This window comes from Heterodontus francisci, chromosome 7, assembly GCF_036365525.1.
Source record: "Heterodontus francisci isolate sHetFra1 chromosome 7, sHetFra1.hap1, whole genome shotgun sequence".
NCBI lineage: Eukaryota > Metazoa > Chordata > Chondrichthyes > Heterodontiformes > Heterodontidae > Heterodontus > Heterodontus francisci.
Genome location: NC_090377.1, coordinates 104,590,189 through 104,606,880, shown reverse-complemented (window position 1 = coordinate 104,606,880; position 16,692 = coordinate 104,590,189). Strand labels below are relative to the sequence as shown.

Sequence of the window (16,692 nt, the reverse complement as noted above, 5' to 3'; positions counted from 1 at the left end):
AGAAAATAATTAAAACGAATTGAAACAAATGGCATATTTTGAGACGATGATGGGAACTTGCGGAATTCTTCAGAAAATAGATCATTATTTCAATTTTAAAAATTCATGTGAATTAATTCATTTTCACTGCTCAATAAATAGAATCATAGAATCATAGAAAGTTTAAGGCACAGAAAGAGGTCACTTAGCCCATTTTGTCTGTGCCAGCCGAAAAACGATCCACCTTTTCTAATCCCTCCTTCCAGCATTTGGTCTGTAGCCCTGCAGCTTATGGCACTTGAGGTGCATATCCAGACTCCTTTTGAATGAGTTGAGGGTCTCTGCCTCAACTACCTTTTCAGGCAGTGAGTTCCAGACCGTCACCACCCTCTGGGTGAAAAGGTTTTTCCTCATCTCCCCTCTAATTTTTCTACCAATCACTTTAAATCTATGTCCCCTCATCACTGACCTCTCTGCTAAGGTGAATAGACCCTTCCATTCTATCCAGGCCCCTAAAAATTTTGTACATTTCAATCAGATCTCCCCTCTGCCTTCTCTGTTCCAAGGAGAACAACCCCCCAGCCTATCCAATCTTTCCTCATAGCTGCATTTTTCCAGTCCTGGCAACATCCTCGTAAATCTCCTCTGTACTCTCTCTAGTGCATTTACATCCTTTCTGTAATGAGGTGGCCAGAACTGCACACAGTACTCAATTTGTGGACTAACCAATGAGTTATACAGTTCCAGCATAACCTCCCTGCTCTTATATTCTATACCTCGGCTAATAAAGGAAAACATTCCATATGACTTCTTAATAAAGGAAATAATTATTTTATTGTGATGCCATACAGTGGTTCCATTCAAAAAAGACCAATCTGGCACACAGCCCTCCCAGGATTAACTTTCTCCCACCCCCAAACCAATACCTTAAGTGTAATAGCAAGGACCTTTTATACTTTAATCTAGACAGATTATCTCTATTAATTAAACCAATGTATTTGAATAGAATTTTTTTGGAAGCATTCCTCAAGTGCTGCCTAATGCAGTCAGAAACATTAGAAATTGTACAGCCATCTCATAGCAGCTCAAGTAATTTTACCTTAATACACTTCCCCAGTATATCTCTTTGGACTTGAATCTAATAGGTTGAAAAGGATTTCCAAGGGCTTCCCGTGAAGAATCAGCAAATCATGTTACTAGGCAAGATCCCTAGTTCAATTCTTAATCTGTGCTGAGTTAGGTGTCCTTGGCTATAGCAGCGGAAGCATGTTACAACTGGCCTCAGCACCCTGGGTCAAGGAGGCTAAAATTCAGTCAGGGTTTCTGCTCATGATCACTATCCACAATCCTTGCTGGAAGTACACATGACCCCTATGATGTTGCTTGTACATGAGTAGCCCACCAACATTTACGCATGAAAAATGGTCACTAAGGTGAGGTATTGGAGGACCCCTGGTAACTCTGGTTCCACACCCAACTGAACAGTCAGAAAATACTGGAAAATCTCAGCAGGCAGTCTCTATGGAGAGAGAAACAAAGTTACTGTTTCAGGTCAATGATTTTTCATCAAAACTGAAAAATGTTCGAGATGTAATAGGTTTTAAGCAAGTACAAAGGCAGCAAAAGGGGAGAGGGGAGAAAAGGATAAAAGGAAAGGTTTGTGATACTGTGGAAGGCAGGAGAAATTAAATGACAAAAGAGATGATGGTGCAAGGCAAAAGGACATGGTAATGGGACAAGTAAAGGAACGCAAGATGTGTAGCGAGGAGTTGTCAATGGGAATAGAAGAAGCATCACCAACAACTGCTGTCCAAAAAAATGGGGGTAGAAGTTATGAACTGCAAGACTGTAAAATGCTTCATCAAAAGATGAGGCACTTTTCCTCAAACTTACATTGAAGTTCATTGGATTTGATGCAGGAGGTTGAGGACACAGAGATTAGAATGGGAGTGGGCAGAGAATTAAAATGGCAGGCGAAGTTTGGGGTGGCACTTGTGCACTGCTTGGAGGTGTTCTGCAAAAGTGGTCATCCAATTGGCGTTTTATCTCCCTAATGTAGAAGGGACTGCATCATAAGCAGCAAATACAGTATACTAAATTAAAATAGGTACAAGTAAATTGCTGTTTCACCTGGAAGGAAAGTTTGGGGAGTTGGATGGTAGGAAGGAAGGAGGTTTAAGAAAAAGCAAGTGTTGCATCTCCTGCATTTACATAGAAAGTGCAGTGGAAAGGGCAGGGGTTGATGGGGGTGATTGAGGAATGTACTGGGCTGTTGCAGAGGGGACGATCACTTTGGAATATTGAAAGGGAAGGGGAGGGGAAGATGTGTTTGGTGGTAACCTCACGCTGGAGGTGGTGGGAATGTTGGAGGGTGATCTGTTGAATATGTAGGCTTTTGGGGTGGAAGGTGAAGACTAGGGAGCACTATTGTGTTTCTTGGACAGGTGGCAGCTGAAATGCGGGAAATGGAACAGATGGTTCGGTTCCATTTTACGTACTTCTGCTCTGACCCCTTTCCCCTGTCTCAAAACCTTGAGAGGATCCCTTGTCCTCACCTTCCACCCTACCAGCCTCCACATTCAATGGATTGTCCTCCAGCATTTCTGCCACCTCCAGCGTGATGCCAGCACCAAACACATCTTCCCCTCCCCTCCCGTTTCAGCATTCTGAAGAGACCAAACCCTCCACAACACCCCTGTCAACTCCTCAGTTAGCTCAACATCCCACCCCCTCCCTTTCCCACAGCCTCTTCCCATGGAAGCACGGGAGGTGCAAAGTATGCTTTCTTTACCTCCTCCCTTGCTATCGTCCAAGGCATCAATCACTTCTTCCAGGCGAAACGACGATTTACTTGCAGCTATTTCAATATAGCATTCTCTATTCGCTGTTCAGAATGTGGTCTCCTCTACACTGGGGAGACCAAATGCAGACTGGGTGATTGCTTTGTAGTGCACCTCCGTTCAGTCCACAATAATGACCCTGAGAGTCCGATCATCTGTAATTTTAATTCTCTGCCCCACTCCTACACAAACCTCTCTGTCCTCAGCCTCCTACACTTCCAATGAAGTTCAATGTAAACTCGAGAAACAGCACCTCATTTATCATTTAGGCACTTTACAGCCTTCTAGACCCAGCAGTGAGTTCAACAATTTCAGATCATAACCCCTGCCCCCATTTGTTTGGTATGGCAGTTGTTAGTGATGATTCTACTATTCCCATTTACAGCTCCCCTAGAATCATCTTTTGTTTTTTTCACTTGTCCCATTACCATCTTCTTTTGCCTTGCACCATTATCCCTTTTGTTCTTTAATCTTTTTTACATTTCACCCTATCACAGATATTCCCTTTTGTTCTTCCCTCCTTACCTTCCCTGCCTCGGTACTTGCTTAAAATCTATTATATTTCTAACTTTTTCCATTCCTGATGAAAGGTCATCGACTTGAAACATCGGCTGGAATTTTACAGTGGGTGGACGGGAGCCGGACTCCGACGTAAATGTCGGTGGCGAACCTGCTTCCGCCTAGCCTGGGGATCTGTCCCGTATTTTACGGGTCCCCGGGCTTTAATTGGCTTGAGGCGGGACTTCCACCCACTTGAGGGAGGAGGTCCCGCTTCAGTGAGCTGCCAGCCAATCAGCGGGCTGGCAGCTGTTAGTCTCAGCAGCACCACTGGGAGTGGTGGCCACTGCTGGGACTGCAGCCCAGCTGACCGATGAGGATACCAAGGAGCCGGGACTGAAGGTAAATTTGTGTTGCCTCACCAAGGGAATCGGCCGTGCCCTGGTGAGGCTAGGGTGGTCGTTTGGGAGGGAGGGGGGTGTCTTGGATCCCAGGGTTGGATTGGGAGGTTGGGGCAGCCCTCAATCGGGCACGCTGTGCCTGACTGCCATGCCCACCTCCCCCCCCCCCCCCACCCCCGGGGTGCGGAAAGGCTGGCAGCTATAGATGGGCAGTCTTTCACGTCCCCGGCACACCCGCCTGTCACAGGTAAAATACCTGTGGAGGCGGGCGAGGGCCCTTAAGTGGCAGTTAAGTGGCCACTTAAGGGTCTTGATTGGCCTCGGGCGGGCAGGTCGTTTCCCCTATCCATCCCCCCCCACCCCCCCCCGGACCTGCGTAAACTTGGTCGGAGGTGGAATCGGGATGGGTAGGCCTCCCGGAGTCTGCCGCTCAATTTTATGTCACCCCACGCCACCATTCGACCCGCTAGTGGCGTAAAATTCCGGCTATTAATTCTGTTTCTCTCACCACAGATGCTGCCTGACTTGCTGAATTTTTTTCCAGAATTCTCCGTTTTTATTTCAGATTTCCAGCATCTGCAGTGTTTTGGTTTTGGCCAAGCAGGAAGTCATTCTCTTCAGCAGATGAGGGGAAAGTGAAAATTGACAAGAGTTAAAAAAAAAGTATGGGAAGGACTGATTTTTTACTTATTTAAATTTGAACCCCCACATGATGAGTTCCTAATCTAGTATGGACCTTTCGGGATGTTGTCAAGATGCTTTCCACAGTTTTGGGAAAATGGCACATAGATAATGATTCCAACTCATGCCATCCTTGTGCATTACTGCATGCCAGGAACAAAATTCAAAATGAACTGATCACTAAATAGAAAAAATGAGGTGTTCCAAAAGGCTAATGAAACAAAAACTTTATCTATTACATTCTGTCTGGTTGAATAATCTGCATCTCTGTGACTAATTTCTTACTCCTCAGGGGAGATGTACAGCAACAGTATGGCAGGCCAGATGGCACTGTTGTCTTTACACTGATGAAAAATCTCTCTCGACCCTTGAAAAATGTTTTCCATTTATATGCTAAAAACAATCTATATTGTAACTGAACAATTATTCAATAAGTATTTAAGATTTGTTATCTTCCAACAGCAGGGTCAAGGAATCCAAACCTCACATACAGCTTAGCATTCTACTTTGAGCTGAGAAATCACAATTTATTCAAATCTTCATCCCCTGAAATATTTTCAATGTAGCAGAAAAGAGCAGTTCAGAAGGTAGAAATATTACCAGCAAATGGTGGGAAGTTGTATGGTACACTTTTAATAAAATCATATTCGTCTGCCTTTCAACACACACAGGAAACTAATTCAAGGTTGTAAGCTAATGTCAGGATTCAAGTAATGTTTACAATCTATTCTTCCAGTCTCGTATGAAGTTGGAATTACAATACAGCCTTCAAATTCATTCCCAGTATCATTTTAATGTCCTTTGGATTCCCATATTACACAAATTATATCTTGAAAATGTCGTGTTCCTTCCAGATTAATGCTGATGATGTTATGACCAAAGAAGAACAGATATACCTTCTTATTGCAGAAAAGGCAAACTGTGACCTACATATATTGAATCAAACTGAAGAAGGTAGGCCTTTGTTAGTGTTTAATTTGTTTCTCTATCAGTTATGTCAGTTCTCAGTTTAGTTTTTATTTTGTTTGATCAGAAATCTGAGCTAAGGACTAAGGTCCACAGTACATGACATATCCAGGCTGATAATAGTCAGAGCGAACACAAAATAAATTGAGAAATTAGTTTACAAATACCAATTTTTGATTTTAAAAGCATGTAGATCGTTGGAGGAAGAGCAATTTAAAAGAGGAAAGGTCCTTCAATTTTGAAGAGAGAAACAGTTAACATTTCAGGTTAAGGAATGTTACAGATTTAATTGTCTTTGTTGTTATCTAACTTTGACTCTGTCTATACTTGTTTAGAATACAATAAGGCTAATTTATACCATCGTGAGAAGAATTAATTAAAATTGTATTTATCAATTTAAATAAGTGTGTTACATTGGTAATCATATCTTCAAATTTGTTTAGAATCAAATTAAATGAATAGTATTTAGATGAACCTAGATTGAAGAGTCAGTAACCCACAATTATCAGATTAAAAAGCAGCAATCTGCCTTCCTGAGGCCCTACAAAGGAATGCATTTTAAAAAAAAAGATGAGGGGGTTTTTGACTTTACCTGGACATTAAGCATCACCTATGTGGAATGTAGAAAAGAAAATCTGTGCAGGAGGATCGCAGGCTGAATTTTCCTTCCATCATAGTTAACGGGGGAAAAAATCCAATAAGGTTTGTTAGACATGCGCAACCCCTACTCACACCATCCTTTGCCCCCACACCAGAAAGGCTTTCCGTGTTCTGCCCTAGCGATGCTTAATATCCAAGTGGCAAGGATATATTCTCTGCTGTGTTGGCATTATATTTGATAAACCAGGACAATTCCTTCTTATACTGTTTTCAACAATACTTTGTGAAGATGCTTGATGTGCAGCACTGTTGTCAATTAAGGATTTTTTTTTCTATTGTGGCTGTGGTGGACAGAGCAAAAATGGTCACTTTGTATGAAATATTTTCTAGTGTTGAGATTAACAATGGAAAATGATCAGTTTTTGTGAAAAATGAACCTGCTTTAGACCTGCACTACTCCTCATAACTGGGAAGTTGTTACAAGCAGCACTCATTGAGGTTAGCTACGAATAAAACTTTTAATCCAATTGCATTTGGAAAATAAGCTCTGGTTGGAAAGCTTTGTAACATTAAGATACGTGGAACTGGATGTTTCTTTATGAACCCACCCAGTGACTTGAGTTCTGTCCTGCCCACCTTTTTCATTGCTGCCTCTGGAGCCATTTGGTGGAAGGTGGCGGTTGGGCTAGGATAGCAGCAAGAATGGCCTTGAAAAGGCCTGGTGGATAGAGAGGGCACAGTAGCGGCCTCCCCACTCTCCATTTGGCCTTAATGTGCTTAATTTTTCAGGCTTAGGTCTTGGGATATTCCTATCTTGTTGGTGGGGATCCTGCCAAGAGTTCATCCTGTACCCCTGTTTCCGATATGGGAAAATGTGCCCTGGTTGCAATAGGGCTGATGGATGGGCCTAAATCCTGTGCTGCCACTACCATGGCACCACCAGCAATCTCCAGCCCGTGAAATTGAGATAACTTTTATTTATAACAATTATTTTGGAAGTAACTACAGTTTAAAATGTTTTTTGTTAATTCTCAGGATGTGGATGTCACTGACAAGGGCAGCATTTATTACCCAATTCTAGTTATCCTTAGAATGATTTGCTTGACCACTTGAGAGGGCAGTTAAGAGTCAATCATGTTGGTATGGGACTGAAGTCATATAGGCCAGACTGGGTACAAACAGCAGGTTTCCTTAAAGGGCATTAGTGAACCAATTGGATATTTATTACAATTCAACATTCATACAGTCATGTTTACTGAAACCAGCTTTATATTTCTAGATTCCTTAAATCTATTTCAAATTCTCAAACTGCCTTGATGGAATTTGAACTAACTTGTTAGTCCAGTAAGATAGGCCGGAATTTTATGGCACTCCAAAGAGTGGGATGGTGGTGGGCGGGTGGCATAAAATGGAATGGGAGGCTCCGGGAGACCTTTCCGACCCGCTCCCGCCTCCGCCGCCACTTTACGCAGGGCGGCGGCATCGGAAAACGGCCTGCCCGCCCCAGGCCAATCAAGGCCCTTAAGTGGTCACTTAACGGTCTAGGTGCTGCCGGCCCGTTGATTGGCTGGCAGCTCCATTAGGCGGGACTTCCTACTTCAAGCAGGTGGAAGTCCCGCCGCAGAACAATTGAAGCCCGGCGACCCGCATAATATGGGTCGGATCCCCAGAAGAGGCGGAAACGGGTTCGCCACCGACTCTTCAGTTGGTGGCCGGCTCCCGTCGACCGAGGGTAAAATCCTGGCCACAGCCATTACATTACTGTAGTTAGAATGTAGAAATCGCTATCATTGGAATAGTTGAGGCGAATAGCATAAATGCATTTACGGGGAAGCTAGATAAACATCGGAGAGAGAAAGGAATAGAAAGATATATTGATAGGGTTCAATGAAGAAAGTTGGGAGGAGGCTTATGTGGAGTTTAAACACCTTAATGGATCTGTTGGGCCAAATGGCCTGTTTCTGTACTTTAAATTCTACCTAATACTATGGAATTACTGTACTTGAAAAGAAATCCATTGTTCATTGTTATTCTCATGATAAAAATGGATTTACCTTCAATCTTGCTGTTCGTTATTTCTGTAATTAATCCTGCAGGTTTACAATGTCCACTTTGCTTAATATTCATATTGCAGACCTTTCTCACTACTTAACCTACTTGCCGCCAAGGAAAATCTACATGGGGTACATTAAGGACTCTTGAATGTGTTGAATATTAAACTAATTTTATTGGATAGTCTGAGCACTCATTAATTGTAAATGTAATCTATCCATTACTAGAAAAATAATTTGCAGCCAATGACATTGGTTATTTTCTCCCACCTGGGTTACTTCATTTAAACCACAATATTAATCCACTGAGTATGGAATAAAAATTCTTGTCTCTGTGCCATGGAGGAGTGCCAATACCTTGTGCTGAAAGCCACAGTATGGTAATATATTCTGGAACTGTTATAACCTGAGGATTATGTTGGTGAGAAAACCATGGAAACTTTTTCTTTTTCTTTTCAGTGAAGCTATAAAAGACTCATTACTGTCCCAGCTGTCTGCCTCTATTTTGCTATGTCTGTCATGGATTCAAATAATCTCACATTAAAGCAAGAACTGAATCAAAAATATACTGCAGTAATAGCAATGTAAAACTTACACATTTACTTAACCATCTTCAACCATTTGCTGCATATTTAAGTCAAATATATCAGAGCTATAACTGCCATTAATACTTCCCCACTATACACCTCTAAAAATAAAGTTGATCACGCACATAGAATTTTTTTAGATTGCCAAGTTACTCATAAACTTGGCTCCAACAACTTTTTTGCCTGCCATCCCCCACAAACACCATGATGCTGGCGCATGGAATATTCCAAGCTCTGGTTACACACCCCCATATACTTCATGAATGCCACCTGTCCAGCTAATCTTTCATATTCCAAGGCCCAATATAAAGAAAGACTTGCATTTATATAGCGCTTTCATGACTTCAGGATGTCCCAAAGCGTTTAAAGCCAATGAAGTGCTTTTGAAGGATGGGCACTGTTGTAATATAGGAAATACAGCAGCCAATTTGGGCACAGCAAGGTTACAAAAATAGCAATGTGATAAGGACAAGATAATCTGTTTTTAGATGTTGGTTGAGGAATATATATACACAGCAGGACAATGGGTAGAAACCTCCTGCTCTTCTTTGAAATAGTGCCATGGGAGTTTTCACATCCACCTGAAAGTTTTAATATCTCATCCGAAAGACAGCAGCTCTGACAGTCCAGCACCCCTTCAAGTCTGCATTGGAGCATCAGCCTAGATGAGCTCACAATCTTCTGATTTAGAGGAGGAGAAAGCTACAAACTGAGCTGTGGCTAATGAAGAGCCCCAGCAAAAACATACAAAATGCATGCAGGAGAGCATTTCCGATATACAAGACAATTTCCAGGCACGCCCCACCCCCCCATCCCATCACAAGCCTGAATATACCCACAGTGCCATTTTGAAAATGAAATCAATCACTTTGCAGAGGATTCACAGCTCTGGGAGGAAAAACTTTGGCAGAGGCGGGGAGAATATCAGTCCAGGGCTTAGCTCAGATTCTGACAAGGGCTCATTGTAATGTCTTGGTTAGTTGCTCGACATCAAAAGCAACCTAAAAATTGTAGACCTCAGTAGGAGTGGTAACTAACCCTCAACCAAGGATTCCGCTCATATTGAATGAGAAGAAAACTGGACGGACCACCTGGCATTGGCCTAGGCACCACACTAGAAATGATGAAGGCACACCCTGCCCAGTTGACCGTGCAAAGTCCACCTCACTAACATCTAGGGACTTGTGCCAAAATTGAGAGAGCTGTCCAACAGACTAGTCAAGCAACAGCCTGACATAGTCATACTCTGTGAATCATATGTTACAGCCAATGTCCCAGACTCCTCCATCACCATCCCTGCGTATGCCCTGTCCCACTGACAGGACAGACCCACCAAAGGAGGTGGCACAATGGTATACAGTGGTAGTAGTTGTCCCAAGAGTCCTTAACATTGACTCCAGACCCTATGTGGTCACATGTCATCAGGTCAAGCACGGGCAAGGAAACCTTCTGCTGATACCATCTACCGCCCTATGTCAGCTGATCAGTCAGTGCTCGTCCATGTTGAACACTACTTGGAAGAAGCATGAGAGGGCACAGAATGTACTCTGGATGAGAGACTTCAATGTCCATTACCAAGAGTGGCTCGGTAGCACCACTACTATGAGCTGGCCAACTCCTGAAGGACATATCTGCCAGACTGGGTCAGCGGCAGCTGATAAGAGAACCAACAATAGGGAAAAATCTACTTGACCTTGTCCTCACCAATCTACCTGTCGCAGATGCATCTATCCATGACAGTATAGGTAGGACTGACTACCACACAGTCCTTGAGGAGACTAAGTCCCATCTTCTCAGTAAGGACACCATCCATTATGTTGTGTAGCACTACCATTCTGCTAAATGGGAGTGATTCAGAACAGATCTAACAGCTTAAAACTGGGCAACCATGAGGCGTTGTAGGCCAGTAGAATTGTATTCAACCACAATCTGTAACCTTAAGGCCCGGCATGTCTCTCACTCTACCATCATCATCAAGCCAAAGAACCAACCCTGGTTCAATGAGCAGTGCAGGAGAGCATGACAGGAGCAGCATCAGACAGACCTAAAAATGAGATATCAACCTGGTGAAGATACAACATAGGACTACATGCATGCTAAACAACTGAAGCAGCATGCTATAGACAGAGACAAGTGATTCCACAACCAATGGATCAGATCAAAGCTCTGCAGTCCTACATCCAGTCATGAATGGTGTGGACAATTAAACAACTAACTGGAGGAGGCTCCAAAAACACATCCATCCTCTATGATGGCAGAATCCAGCATGCCGGGGTAAAAAACACGACTGAAGCATTTGCATCCATCTTCAGCCAGGAGTGCCGAGTGGATGATCCATTTCGGCCTTCTCCTGAGGTCCCCAGAATCACAGATGCCAGTCTTCAGCCAATTTGATTCACTCCACATAGTAGCAAGAAACGCATTGGATACAGGAAAGGCTATGGGCCCTGACAACATCCCAGCAGTAGTACTGAAGACTTGTGCTCCAGAACTAGCTGTGCCCCTAACCAAGCTGTTCTCATACAGCTACATCACTGGCATCTACCTGACACCAGGTAGGTCCCGTCCACAAAAAGTAGGACAAATCCAGTCTGGTCAATTATCACCCCATTGGTCTTCTGTCAATCATCAGCAAAGTAATGGAAGTTGTCCATGACCGTGCTATCAAGTAACACTTACTCAGCAATAACCTGCCCACTGATGCTCAGTTTGGGTTCTGCCAGGGCCACTGAGCTCCAGACCATATTACAGCCTTGGTCCAAACATGGACAAAAGAGCTAAATTCCAGAGGTGAGGTGAGAGTAGCTGCCCTTGACATCAAGGCAGCATTTGACCGAGTATGGCATCAAGGAGCCCTAGCAAAATTGAAGTCAATAGGAATCAGGGAAAACTGTCCACTGGTTGGAGTCATGTGTAGCACAAAGGAAGATGGTTGTGGTTGTTGGAGGCCAATCATCTCAACCCCAGTATGTTGTTGGAGGAGTTCCTCAAGGTAGTGTCCTTCACCCAACCACCTTCAGCTTCTTCATCAATGACTTTTCCTCCATCAAAAGGTTAGAAATGAGGATGCTTGCTGATGATTGCACATTGTTCAGTACCATTCGTAATTTCTCAGATACTGAAGCAGTCCTGCCCGCATGCAGCAAGACCTGGACAACATTCAGGCTTGGGTTGATAAGTGGCAAGTAACATTTGCAACTAACAATTGCCAGGCAATGGCCATCTCCGACAAGAGAGAATCTAACCATCTCCCCTTGACATTCAATGGCATTACCATTACCAAATCCCCCACTATCAACATCCTGGGGGTTACCATTGACCGGAAACGGAACTGGACCAGCCACATAAATGCTGTGGATATAAGAGCAGGTCAGAGGCTGGGAATTCTGCGGCGCGTAACTCACCTTCTGACTCCCCATTGCCTGTCCACCATCTAAAAGGCACAAGTCAGGAATGTGATGGAATACTCTTCACTTGCCTGGATGGGTTCAGCTTCAACAACACTCAAGCAGGCTCGACACCATCCAGGACAAAGCAGCTCACTTGATCGGCACCCCATCCACCACCTTCAACATACACTCCCTTTACCACCGGCAGCAGTGTGTACCATCAAGATGCACTGCAGCAATTTGCCAAAGCTCCTTTGACATCAACTTCCAAACCCACGACCTCTACCACCTAGAAGCACAAGGACAGCAGGCACCTGGGAGCACCACCACCTACAAGTTCCCCTCCAAGCCACACACCATCCTGACTTGGAACTATGTTGCCGTTCCTTTATTGTTACTGGGTCTAAATCCTGGAACTCCCCCCCCCCTAACAGCACTGTAGGTGTACCTACACCACATGGACTGCAGCGATTCAAGAAGGCAACTCACCAGCACATTCTCAAGGGCAATTAGGGATGCTGGCCTTGCCAACGACGCCCACATCCCATGAACAAATACACAAAATAACAGAAAATGTTGGAAATGCACAGCAGTTCTGGCATCATTTGTGGAGAGAGAAACAGAGTTAATATTTCAGGTCGATGACAGAACACACTCATTTCTCTCTTCACAGATGCTACCAGACCAGCTGCATATTTCCAGTATTTTCTGTTTTTATTTCAGATTTCCAGCATCAGCAGCAGTTTGCTTTTATTTCAAGAATGCCCCTCCACCATTGCTGATACAGCCATCGATCGTGTCTGTCCTATTTCCTGCACTTCTGCCCCTACCCCTTCCCCTCGATTTCAGAACCACAGTAGGGTTCCCCTGGTTCTCACCTTCCATCTCACTAGCATCCACATTCAACGGATTATCCTCCACCATTTCCAAAACCTCCAGCATGATCCTGCCACCAAACCCATGTTCTCCTCCCCTTTCAGAATTCTGAATGGACCATTCTCTCCACAACACCCTGGTCCACTCTTCCCCATCACCTCCAACACCCTCTCTCCTTCCCACGGCACTTTTCCATTGCAAGTGCAAGACTGCAACCCATCCTTTCATCTCCTCCCTTCCCATCGTATAGGGCTCCAGACACAACTTCCAGGTGAAACAACGATTTACTTGTACTTACTACAGTTTAGTGTAATGTATTTGTTGCTCACTATGTGGTCTCCTCTCCAGTGGGGAGATCAAACGCAGATTGGTCACCGCTTTGCTGAACACCTCCGTTTAGTCCACAAGCATGACCCTGTGTTTCCAGTTGCTTGCCATTTTAATTCCCCGTTCCATTCCCACCCTGAACTTTCCATCCATGGCCTCCTACACTTTCTGATGAAGCTCAACATAAGTTTGAGGTATATCACCCATCTCATCTTTTAGACACTTTACAATCTTCTGAACTCAACATTAAGTTCAAAATTTCAGATTATAACCATTATTCCCATTTTTTTGGACAGCAGCTGTTGATGATGATTCTTATATTCCCATTTACACCTCCTCTAGAGCCATCTTTTGTTCCTTTGCTTATCCCATTACCATCCCCTTTTGCCTTGCACCATCATCCCTTTTATCATTTAATCACTCCAGCCTTACACGCTATCACAGATTTTCCCTTTGTTCTTTCCTTCCCTTCCCTCTTTTCCTGTCTTTGTACTTGTTTACAAACAATTACATCTCTACCGTTTTCCGGTTGTGACCTGAGGTCACTGACCTGAAACATTAGCTCTGTTTCTCTCTCCACAGATGCTGCCTGAGCTGCTGAGTATTTCCAGCATTTTCTGAAAGACAAAGAAAACACAAATGAAGGAGCACAGAAAATTTTCTTTGAAGATTTTTCATTTCTAGTATCCATGACTAGCTATCGTTTATGACTTTATTTCTATCTAGATGTTCAACGATCATATCTTTAATAAAGGTTGCCATTACTTCAAATGAGACATCAAACTCATGATGAATATTGTGACCTTTTTTCCATAATCAAAGTACAATTTGCCTTTCTTGAGTCCCCAGGCACCTTTCCAATATTCAATAATTTCTGGAAAACTTGTGCCAGATTTTCTACGATTTTCTCCTCAGACCCTTAAGGATCCTCAGGTGCATTTTATCAAGCCCCTGTGATTTATTCACCTTAAGTTTTGAATGTAGCACCTGGAGCTTTTTGTGGGTCTAGGAGGAGCATTGCTGTTGTTCCTGGGCCCACAAAAATCAAAACTGAAGAATTGCTGGGCCTGTTTTTGAGCGGTTTCCAGCAATCCCTTTAAGGATTGATGGATAGGCTATTCAACACCTGGGACAATGCACGTTCTACCCATTTATTTCAGAATTTTGCATTTGGAGTCATACAACTGAATGAAGGCCCCAATTTGCATATTTAAGGTTCCTAATACCTATTTCAGGTGGCATTAAAGCTGTCTGAGCCTATTTAGAACCTGGAGCACTTCTGACACTTTTCAGGCACTGTAGATTGAAACACAAATTTTGAAGTCTAATATCAATATTGTGTGGAAGAAATTGGTGGCCATGAGATGAGTTTCTTCGCCCTTAAGTTTTTATGATGGTATTTCTATATTTTGAAGTATATTTTTTGAAGTCCTTTATTTAAATTGTGAAGATTTTATAAATGCTGAAGGTTGTTTGGACTTGGTTTATAAACAACTCTTACTGGAAAACGCCTGCTAAGATAAATAAATAACATTTACTGGAGGATGTTTACAGAGAAGTGGCAAGGCAAGATTTATGAGGGTCAGGGGTTTTTTGACCTGCTGTTTGGAGTTTTGCTTTTGGAGAGATTGTTTTTGGTTTCACTTTGGACTGTGAGTTGGGGGTCCAACGTTTTGAAAGGAGTTTAAAAATCAACCTGCCAAGGACAAAACTCAGTTGAGCTTGTTCCATCTCTGAAAAGGCTGCCAGTTTTCCACCTCTTTAAGAAGCCCTGAGAAGCAAGTGTAAGAAACAGACTGAAACTGTTGCCGCATTTCTCCTGAAAGGCCTGCCAAACTGATCCTCAACGTCGCCTGAAAAAACCTGTTCTTGGAAGATTCCAGTGACAGCTGTCTAAGTGTATTTTGGGACGCCAGACAAAAAAGGACAACCGACATCTTTCCATGTCTTTTCTTTGTTTATCTTCAAGAATTAGTAAGTATTTGGCCAAAGTATTTTTTTTTGCATTTTTTTGTAACAGAGCTCTAAAGAGGAAATCTCTTTATTTTTTGGTTAACTGGTATGCGTGTGGTGTGTGTGTGTGTGTGAGGTAGAAAGGGAACTTTCATTTTTCAATCTGTGTGTTAATGATTTGCTCCATTACTGGTGAAGTCTTGTTTTATAATAAACTGATAATTTTGGTGTTTATTAATGAAACCTGGTTGGTGTATTTTATTCTGGGATGAAGAGTAGAGTATACGATTGGTTGCATCAGTATCTGGGTAAACATTTAAATATATGTTGTGAACTGTGGAGAAGTGGAACTAGAAATGACAGTGAACTCCTCCCACCTCGATCGTAACAAGTATAAAACCTAGCACGTTTCATGTGCTAGTTGCTCAGTTTGTCTTACCATGATGCATGGATTGTATTTGAACTCTGCGTGTGTACATATACAAAGATTTTTTTTGCTGTAAAACAGTATTGCTTATTTCTTCCCAAGAAGAAGAATCCTGTTCACTTGTTTAGCATTTTTAAAAAAATGTCTGGCATGGTTGTTTTCAAATGACTATTTTGGAATGGAATCCTAAGTGCTATTCAGTAGTAAATTTACAACTTAAGGGGGCATTTTCCCTCTATGACATGAAATATCCTATATATTACTTTGAAATACACTGATGTTACAACACAGCAACAGGCCATTTGACCAGACCTGTCCAAATCAAAATTAATCTCCACCCCACCGCCCCCCCACCTCCGCCGTGCAAGCAAATAGTTCTAATCATCTTTACCCCCATTGTTCCCATATCTAATCATCTTTACCTACATTGTTCCCATATCCCTTCAACCTCTTTTTCTTCATCCACCTATCCAATCTAATTTTGAATACTGACTTAATTTTTTCCTCAACTACTAACAGTGGAAGTAAGTTCCACATCCCCTGTGTAAAGATGTTTCTCCTGTCCTCTGTTCTAAATCTCTTCACTTACATTGCATCTATTACCCTTCATTCTACACCCTGCAATTTTCGGAAACAGTCTGCTTCTATCTACCTTATCCCATCATTTCATAACTTAAAAACTTGTATCATATCACCCCCATTAGGGGTCTGCAGCTCACTGGTCAATGATAATAAGGCCTGAACCCAATACTGGGTGTGTCCTCGTTCTATCAGTTAAAGGGTAAGAATTGTCCCATTTTACAGGCTCAAACAAATCTTCCCCTCACATTTCTTTCAGTCTTTCTTTGTATTTGCATTTCTTCATACCAGATAGAATCTTAGTAGATATGCGTTGTGCCCTCTCTAAAACTTCAATATCTTGCTCTAACCAAGGACTTAGGGATTTGCGTAGGCCCATCATTACATCTTGGTTTTAATATTCTATACCACAATTGATTTAAAATCTATCACTCCGTCATGAACCTGCTGTGCTGGAAGATGACTTTTAATTCATTGGTTGGAAAGCTAAATTAAACTTTTAAAAAGAAAGTAGCTAAGATGGCCACTGAAATTTGCA

General features: G+C 42.7%; 1 protein-coding gene across 1 annotated transcript in view; it reads left to right on the top strand.

Moving 5' to 3' along the window:
• The window catches only part of LOC137372404 (parathyroid hormone 2 receptor-like), a 131,307-nt gene that overhangs the window by 39,346 nt on the left and 75,269 nt on the right, over window positions 1–16,692 (top strand). Inside the window, exon 4 of the mRNA XM_068036291.1 lies at window positions 5,254–5,353. Coding sequence (XP_067892392.1) covers window positions 5,254–5,353 — 100 coding nt within the window. The remainder of the gene's footprint in view (window positions 1–5,253; window positions 5,354–16,692) is intronic.